Here is a 10,000-nt window from a genome sequence, read left to right on the forward strand (position 1 = left end):
TGGTCATCACAGTGATGGAAGTTCACTTAAAGAAAAGTAATATTGTGGACCAACCATTGTACACCCCTAACTTAAAAAAAAACATATATGTGTTTTTTTTAAGTGCATAGTTTATAGGGCTATGCACATGTGTCATGTGTTTCACTAGCCAATCACAGTCCTGAATAGAGTCAGCGGTGGCCAATCACGGTGCAGGGTTAGGGGTACAATGGTGGCCAATCACAGCGCAGGGTTGGGGGGGTACAATGGGTGGGGGGGGTACAATGGTGGTCAATCACAGTGCAGCGAATGTCGATGTCCAAACCTCACTTATAGGGGCGGTTTCACCGCCCAAAAAATAAAATCACATGCCAACCGACGTATTCTAAACTAAATCAATTTAGATTGAACGTAATTGGTTTAGATTACGGTTTAAGGCTGCACTATGCACACATTTAATCTCACGTGTGTGTGTGCGTGAGCGTGTGTGTGTTTAACCCATTAAAACCGGGAACGCATCTGTGTAACCACTTTAACCATTATTTTATACTTTGGCTATTAAAAAATAGCAGAGTTACAAGCACAAGCTTGTAGATCTGCTATTTAAAAAAAAATGTAATCTTGAAAATGTGTGCAAATCTTTGAATATATATACATTTTTAACTCAAATCTTTGTTTCTGGGGGTCCCTGGAAAAGAATATTTTGAGATGGGGGGGTCCGCGGACAAATACATTGGCTCCTTGACATGAAAAACTTGATAAATATAGCAACATATTTTTTTTTTCAAAAAACTGTTAGGATATAGAAGACATTTGTAAAAACCCCAGAAGCAGAAGATTTGAGTTAAAAAATGTTTGCTTGAAAAAATATATATTCAAAGATTTGCAAACATTTTCATGATTTTATTTTATTTTTGCAGATATACAAGCTCCTTGCAGATGGGTTCCTTGAATGGGTTATGGCTAGTAGCAAGTATGTGAGTGAGTGCCTTGGCATGAGTAAGGTGAACCGTTTCATGGTGTGTGTTGTCAACATACAAAGGCAGTGAAGCTTTCTCAGCATGTGTGCAGTGCGTGTGCGTGTGCGTGTCTGACTGGTTGTTTATATGTGTGTGAGCTCTGGTAAAGGAGTCAACGGTAAACCCTCCACTTTAGCGCCCATGTCACTTCCTGTGGGTTGACCCCCACGACCCCCTTCGACCGCCCATGTTCCTGTTGGAGCTGTCACTCACCGATAACCGCGAGCGACCGCAACACATTTGGAGTCATGCTGGCAGGGGTCGAAACCATGGAGACAGGGGTCAATCACCTCCTCACAGAGGTCACCTAGAGAGAGGGTGGGGGGGAGATAGAGATAGAGAAATATGATTTATTCAACACTCCATAAAAGTGATTACCTTGAGATAAGACAAACAACAGAAATGGAATGAAAGAAGGAAAGCCCCATGTCTATAATGCATTACAATCTGCTTTTAACACTGCATAATATTAGTTATGAGCACTTATAAATGCTCAGAAGGCTTTATAACTTGTATCAACACATTTATACCTGAAAGTATAAGCACTCATAATGCTTTATCAACAAGTATTTTGTAATTACTTATCATCATCAAGTATCATAATACTTCATAATTGCTGGTCACTCACTCACTGACTTACTTTTGGCCAGGATCATTGTGTGCTATAAATCTTACATAGTTGTAATTATTATAGCTTATAATGCATTATAATCGCTGTTATACTGTAAGTAAGTAATAAATAAGTGGATGTAGGCTCATTGTTGGTATCGGGCCGAGATCGAGGGTATCTATCCCCTTTTCAATGCTCTAGATCCCTGGGAGATGGATTGCCCAATGCCTACCATCAGCTCCCAGCACTTACGTCTTAGTTACACAAGCCGTGCTACTATTGGAAACAAGCCCCTGGGGCTTTTTTGTGTACTGTTATCCTTTTAGCATAACTTAAAAAATAAAACATTTATTTTTGGACTTTTTATGCCTTTATGGATAGTGAAGTTCAGTTAGACAGGAGATGGGTAGTGACATGCAGCAAACAGGACTCGAACCTGTGACGTGCTGTCAGGCTACATAGCCTAACTTTTGACTGTACTGTTACTATAATCTTGTTAATAAAGTACTGTATTTAATCAATCCATGCAATCAATCAATCCTCATACTACATGTATGCTGAGTTAGTGGTGCCCGGGATTGAACCCAGAACCTTGTGGTCCAAAGGCGAAGCTTTGCCGACTGAGCTACACGGACATTGTTATAAAGCATCATGCTTATCGCTATAATTATACAGTGTTATAAGAACACTATAATGCATTATAAGTGTGTTTAATGCATTATGGGCTTTATAGAAAAAGTAAATGTTGATGTGCTTCCACATCACTTAACTTGCACACACAGACACACATCTGCACGGATAGTGAAAACTGCTAATTTGGTGGATTAGGAAGGGTCCAATCAAATACATTCGCCTCCTTCTCTCCTTCAACAATTTCTCCCCTCTGATTCCGCCCCATTCAGACCTTGCCTCCCTCTACACAGCACAAACGTGGCCCTTGGCCCTTAGCAGCGGCGGACAGGTGGCTTGTTTGAATTCCCAGACGTGCATGCAGGGAAAAATATGTGTGGCTGAAGTGAATGGAGGAATGCTCTCTCCCCTCTCTCTCCCTCTGTGGAAGTGACCTTGTGCTAGACACTTAATGCCAACGCTGCTCTTTGGAGACGCTACAGCGGCGGACTGCGGTACCGTAGGCTATAGTTGTAGCAGACAGCTCCCTGGGCGTGGGCGTACCGTGGATGTACTACAGAATGGCACGTTGCTGTGAAAAAAAGGTAGCTTTGTCGACTTTCTCCGATGAGATGAATGCTAAAAATACTCAAACTGAAACCCAGCGTTTTTCTCTCTCGGCCCATCTGCCTTCTTTCCCTCCAGTTGAAAATAGAACATCGTATGTCTACCAAAAGCCGTCACCCGACGTTTTGCTGTTCAATTCAGAAACCAGGTATGGATCAGGATGTTCTCTAAAATGCCCCGGCAGGTCTCGAGATGGCAAAAAAACATGGATCGTCCACATTTCCCTGTCTTGCCCTGTCAGTACTGCTGCTGTGTAAAGGAAGGCATCCAGTTCGACGTTTTAAAATAAAACTGGTCGGATGCGTTGGGGCTGAAAAAGCCCAAAAGTGGAAATCTAAAGTTTGAGCCATCTAAAGTTAGCCCAGCACATCATGGTGCTTTCAGGAAACACTGTGACGTGCAGGGGATCATATGAACCCCGCTGGTCATTTTGTGGTGACGGTGTCGGTTGCTGAGCTCAGAGAAAATGGAACATGGAGTGTGGTAGATCACTGGTGCAGTCCTGGCCTTTCAGCCCTGTGTGTGTGTGTGTGTGTGTGTGTGTGTGTGTGTGTGTGTGTGTGTGTTGCAGCAGCTGTTGCAGTCCCATCCTCCAAGCCCTCAGTGACGGTGTAACATTATGACTCGCTCCACTGAGGAGTGTACAGGTTCACTGGCAAAGGAGGGTGTGTGTGTGTGTGTGTGTGTGTGTGTGTGTGTGTGTGTGTGTGTGTGTGTGTGTGTGTGTGTGTGTGTGTGTGTGTGTGTGTGTGTGTGTGTGTGTGTGTGTGTGTGTGTGTGTGTGTGCGCGTGCGCGCGCCCTGTATGTGGTGGGATGGCTGGCAGTGTGAAGGACCCCTCTATGCCAGTGGCAGTAATGACATGGTTGGAGAGAGTGCGTTTTTGTGTGTGTGTGTGTGCGGATTGACTTGGTTCCAGTGTCAAAGGGGACCAGCTGTGAGGGAGTGTGTACATGTGTGTGTGCGTACACACAATCTTTCTTTTCCTTAGAGGTCACCGCTTGCTACTCCAGTCTGTCAGGCAGAAGTTAAAAACCTTCTAGTCAGCAGTTTGGCTTTAACTTGCTGGATTCAAACCAAGTTTCTCTCCCTCTCTGTTTCAATCTCTCTCCGTCTCTGTCTCTCTCCCTTTCTTTCTCTCTCTCTCTCTCTCTATTTATGTCCTCCATTTGTTCTCCCCCTCCATCCATATGTGACTCTCTCTCTCTTTCTGCTACAGTGTGCATGTGTGTTACAGTACCTGTGTAGTTGGGTGGGCAGATGCAGGTGTAGTTGTTGACTCCGTCTACGCAGGTGGAGTTGTTCTCGCAGTCGTTGTCCTCACAGTCATCGGGGTCTATTTCACACCGCTGGCCCTCGAAGCCCGGGGGACACACACAGCTACACACACACACACACACACACACACACACACACACACACACACACACACACACACACACACACACACACACACACACACACACACACACACGTTTAAAACGCTATCTTGAAAGGCAGAAATGGTATGCATTAGATAACGGTGACCTAAGATGAAGTCTATTTCATTTGATGCCAACATTGTCAGGTCCCACCCAGCCAGGGGTCCCGGAGGCAATTATCAAACCCTCCTCCCCCTCCCCTCCTCAAATGCCCTGCCACCCGCTCCTCTCTTCTCCGCTCCCCTGTGTCTCGTTCCAATGCCGCCCTCCCCAGTTCCCATCACCCCTTGCTCTCTTGCTTGTCGTCTGCTCACCCTCTCTCTCTCTCTCGCTCTCTCCAGATAGACCATGCACGCATTCATCATCATCAAAGTACATATGCACGCGTGCACACACACACACACACACACACACACACACACACACACACACACACACACACACACACACACACACACACACACACACACACACACACACACACACACACACACACACACACACACACAGACATAGAGACGCACAGTCGCACACACACAGATGAGTGCTTTGAAGCACTGAGTTTGATAAATATGTCTTCTGTGCTGACGCACTTGGCTCATCCAATCTCTCTTCCGGTGTCTGTAATCTATTCTGTTTGTTTCTATTCTATTCTATACACTAGATCAGGGGTTCCCAAACTTTTCCATGCCAAGGACCCCCAAATAGCCATAGCCGGATGCAACGATGGCCGAGTGGTTTAGGCGAATACCGCATTGCATTGTGAGCTTGTCGATTGTCTATTTTCAGCGAAAGTTTTCCCCACAGTAACAGAAAACCGAAAATTCACTAGTTTTGAGCCCTGAGGGACTCCAGTTACCCATATGGGGTTTAAGTGGTTAGCATACCTCTTCTACCCCTTGTCTCTGTCGGGTGGAAACCTCATATCTCCAAAACTGTTACTTTTCAGTATTCAAATTCCAAAGTAGCAAAACTAGCAGATCGAGCTTGTGGATCTGCTACTTTTGATACTTTTGTGTGACGCTGTTGTATGATCATCAAGTACAACACAACAAGTTAAAATATGGAGATAATAGGTTTCTGGCCGACAGCAACGACATTCTCTCTCTCCCCTCTACGTTTTCCTCTGTTTCCCTCTGTCTGTCTCAGGCTAACACTTTATCTCACTACAACTCGCTAGCTCTGTGCTCACGCCCACTAGTGACGACGCAGGTCATTTGTCACTGAACGCCCAGTGCAGCGACTACCCCCACGCCCTTGGGTTTCCTGTCTGTCTGTCACTCTTGTCAGTTACACCTCGCCCTGCTTGGCGGGGGCTGAGTGGGGCGATGCAGCGCGGAGGGTGTGTGTGTGTGTGTGTGTGTGTGTGTGTGTGTGTGTGTGTGTGTGTGTGTGTGTGTGTGTGTGTGTGTGTGTGTGTGTGTGTGTGTGTGTGTGTGTGTGTGTGTGTGTGTGTGTGTGTGTGTGTGTGTGTGTGTGTGTGTGTGTGTGTGTGTGTGTGTGTGACTGGTTTACTTAAGCTGGACTAAACTGTTTTTTATGCATGAATTAACCCTTTCAATCCGGGAACGCATCTGTGTCATTTTAGATTTGAGCTATAACCATTATTTTATACCTACAACTAGCAGATCTACAAGCTCATATAGCGTGGCACCGAGTGCCGCGCTACGAGCTTGTAGATCTGCTATTTTTGAAAAATCTTGAACATTTGTGCAAATCTTTTGCTTTTTGCTTTTTGCTTTTTTTGCTTTTTTACAAACGCTTTAAAAAATATATATTCAAAGATTTGCACACATTTTCACGATTTTTCTAGAATAGCAGATCTACAAGCTCATGGGTGCTGCTCTATGAGCTTGTATATCTGCTATTTTTGAATAGCCAAAGTATAAAATAATGGTTAAAGTGGTTACACAGATGAGTTCCCGGTCGTAATGGATTAAAGGGCCTATATCATGAAATGTAGCTTCTATTTGGTTTGTGGTCATTTTGGGAGAGATCTGTGATGTATCTTCCACCCAAAAAAGTGCCTTCATTTACTTCCCTTAACAGTGCCCCAGAACAGGTCATTTATCATTGCGGATGAAAAAGTTTCAAAATATGCTGGGAAATCTGAGAAAATGATGTTTTATATTTGTAAGCTAATCACTCATAACACGTTGCAAGGGCCGTAACAAATACAACATATTTTTGTAAAACAGCATAAAATGTCCACTTTAAGTTCGTTTGCATGCATGTAACAAATTGAACCCTGCTGGTGATTTATTACACCAAGAACCGTTGCTGTCAGACCCGTTAGTTTACTTTAATTTAGTCTCATCCCCATTAGCTGTTGCCATCGTGGTCTGTTATGACCAGCCTTCTCGGTTCAGGGATTTGGTTTTTGCCTTGAATATTGCCTCTAAGGCAGCACTTATTCCCAGACTGTGTATGGCCCCCAGCAAGCTAGAGCAAGCTCCACCAATCAAACGGATATGTTTAGGTTTATGTTAGAGATGGTCAAGTTTAACGTTAGGGTCAGTCAGTCCTACGGAAAGAGTTGGGATTTGTTCAGGTTTGTCAGGGCAAACAAAATCTCCTCTCCAGTCCTATCGCAGATTTAATGGCAGTGGATAGTATTGCTTTAACCACTTAATCCCTATTCAAACCCTTTATGAAAATAGCTGAAAATAGCCGATCTACAAGCTGATCGTTATTGGTTTTACATTAAAATTCTTGCCCATAATGGTATGCTCAAAAAAGGGACGCCAGGTTGAACGGTTAATGTTCTCCTGATGGAATTGTTGATGTTGATTGAAAGCTGATTGAAAGCAGAGTGTAAGTGCGCTCGCGGCCAACAAGACTACAACAACAAAGACGAGCTATTGTGTCGACCTTAAAAATTGTGTGTCGCTTTAAGGAATGTAAATGCAAAATACATCTAAACGGCAGTGGAAACGAAGAGCAGAAAACAAGGCAACACAGTGAAGACACAGGGACAAGCAGGGAAACGCTGTCGCTTTGGCAGTGATGTAAAGTAACTAAGTACATTATTTCCAGGCAAATATTATACTTTTACTCCACTACAATTATTTGAAAACTTTAGTGACTAGTTAAGTTGTAGATTTTGAAAACACGAAACACACATTACCCACTTCAGCCCTATATACATTTCGGCCATTTGAAAATAGCCGGTCTAGAAGCTCACAATGTGTCGCGATGCAACGCAACGCATTGTGAGCTTGTAGATCTGCTATTTTCAAAAGATTTTTATGCATTTTATACATTTGAAAACTTGGGAAAAATGGGACATTCTGCATATTGAGTACTTTCTACTTTTGGTACTTTTAAGTACATTTTGACACCAATACTTTTGTACTTTTATTCAAGTAAATTTTGAATTCCAGACTTTTGCTTGTAACAGAGTATTTCTACATTGCGGTATTGATACTTTTACTTAGGTAAAACATTTGAGTACTTTTTCCACCACTGGTAAAGACACATCAGGGACAGGCAGGGAAACGCTGTCGCTTTGGAAAACACAAGCTGAGTGCAGCATGTAGCCAGCGCCAGCGGGGTCAAAGGTTAGCCTCCACCAATCAAATCCCCAGGTGTGACATTTTGAGCGCAGAGCTTGACAAATTGGTTCACGTCCACAACGCGGCAGAACTGACTTTAATTGGACTTATTGGAATACCAACGGCTGATTATACTTTCATGTTAAAAAATGTCAAAGGGGAATTCTCTCTCCCCCTCTCTCTCTCTTTCTAGTTCCCTCCCACTAGCTTTCATTATGCTCCGGTTTCATCCCTACATCCCTTTCCCTTTACTTTATTTACTCTGCTCTCTTTTTCTTCTCTTAAAAATTCCTCTCTCATCTCTTTTTTACTTTTCACGATTTTGCTTTTTTCTCTTTCAGTACCCTTCTGTCTTGTCTGTCTGTCTGTCTGTCTGTCTGTCTGTCTGTCTGTCTGTCTGTCTGTCTGTCTGTCTGTCTGTCTGTCTGTCTGTCTGTCTCTCTGTCTTTCTCACTCAAAGGATACTAGTATGTACCCGGGTTGGTATTAACATTAAGAGAAGGTCCCTAAAGGGCAGAGGGAGAGCCTCTGATAGAATTAGCATGCAGCAGCTAAAGGCCAAAGGCACATTGTGTCTTTTCAAAGGCCAGGGGCCTTATTAAGTTCAGAGAGAGAGAGGGGGGGGGGGGGCGGCGGGAGGGAGGGGGGCAGATCTGCTAAAGGTATTTATGACAATTGCTTCAATCATAATGGTCGTACGTCAAAAGTCAGAGACAACAGGGCACTGGGAAAAAAAACTTGGAGCACACACACACACACACACGCGCGCGCTCACATTCAAATGGACACAAACGTCATAGAAGGAAAATCCATTATGGGGTTGGCATTAGGGGTTACTGTATCTCGGACAATGGCTCGTCCAGTTTAAACAGGACTGTTCAGTCTAATCACGTTGTCTAGATGTCTGAGGTTCAGAGTGAAATGATTTTTTCGCCTGTAAATGAGACTCCAGGGTCAGGCTGTAAAATGTCTCTCCGCTAAAGAGACAACACGGGGCTGTAGGGAGGCGTACTGGAGTTGAACCCAAGGCCCAAACGCATTAACCAATAAAAATGTGTTTAATCAATTTGTAAGCATGCTTCTGTGTGATCTATGCACATATATGTACAGTACGTACCCATACACTCAATTGAAGTATTTGGTTGTAACCTATTTAACCACAAAAATATTCTAAATCATCCTAAATAAAAATTGGCTTAAGGGAGGACCTGCCTGCAGGTGGGTGGTGGGTGGGCGGACCACGCCGTCAGGCTCATGTCAGTATGACTCAGCCATAACCATATAAGGAGTTCCCAATGCAGCTACACCCAAATAGGGAATGTATTGTCTAACCTCAATTTGTCGTCATGGCATCAGGCACAAAAAAATCAGTCAGCTCCATATATGGGCACAAAAGGGGGCATGCCCATATATGGTAGCCTGGGACCAGACGAATCTGCGAGGGATTTGGGTCTGGCACCGCTCCATAGAGAATCCATTTCCTGCTCCAGAAGACGTGGGTAACCAATCAGGGCCCAGTATTCGAATATGGGAGAATGTAATTGGTAGTTGGTTGTAGGTCTAACCAATTGTGTCGAGGGCTGTTGTTTTGATCCCGCCCCTTGGGAAAAAAAACGTCCTCATGGAAGCACCAGACTCATATCCACGCAGTGCGACGTAGGTGTGAGCGCCATGTAGCGGCCCGAACTCTAGGGGCACTGCCTTACCCCTTATGCCTAAACTTGTTAGACATTTTTGACTATTCTTTGACTATTTTAGTTAAGCAAGATACAAACCTCTAGGTAACTAAAATAGCCGATACACGCTCATTGGATATTTTCGAAAGATTTTGACAAGTAGAGCAGGGCTATATATAGCCTCGGGCTGTATATAATTATATTTCTCCTTAATTTTTCTCTCATTCCCAATCAGCGCCCCCTGGCGGCCCCACTTCAAAACCATGTGATGTAGAGAACAGTGTTTACCTGAACTGATCCTGGTGTCCCGGCTGCGTGTGGCACGTCCCTCCATTAGAGCAGGGGAAGCTGATACAGGCGTTAATAGCTATCTCACAATTCTGACCCTGGAGCAGAGAGAGAAGAGAAGAGGAAAGCAATTAAAAGTAGTCCCTCAATACAATCTGCTTCTATAAGACAAAGAAGACTCCATTATTCATAACAAGGCTATGCCCTCCTCCGGTGTA

The 10,000-nt window shown here is 44.0% G+C and overlaps 1 protein-coding gene across 1 annotated transcript in view; it reads right to left on the bottom strand.

Moving 5' to 3' along the window:
- The window catches only part of slit3 (slit homolog 3), a 291,694-nt gene that overhangs the window by 21,633 nt on the left and 260,061 nt on the right, over positions 1 to 10,000 (bottom strand). Inside the window, exons 28-30 of the mRNA XM_080416680.1 lie at positions 9,783 to 9,880; positions 4,084 to 4,223; positions 1,212 to 1,305 (exon numbers count right to left, since the gene is read on the bottom strand). Coding sequence (XP_080272806.1) covers positions 1,212 to 1,305; positions 4,084 to 4,223; positions 9,783 to 9,880 — 332 coding nt within the window. The remainder of the gene's footprint in view (positions 1 to 1,211; positions 1,306 to 4,083; positions 4,224 to 9,782; positions 9,881 to 10,000) is intronic.

Source organism: Gymnoscopelus braueri (assembly GCF_963280865.1).
Source record: "Gymnoscopelus braueri genome assembly, chromosome: 20".
NCBI lineage: Eukaryota > Metazoa > Chordata > Actinopteri > Myctophiformes > Myctophidae > Gymnoscopelus > Gymnoscopelus braueri.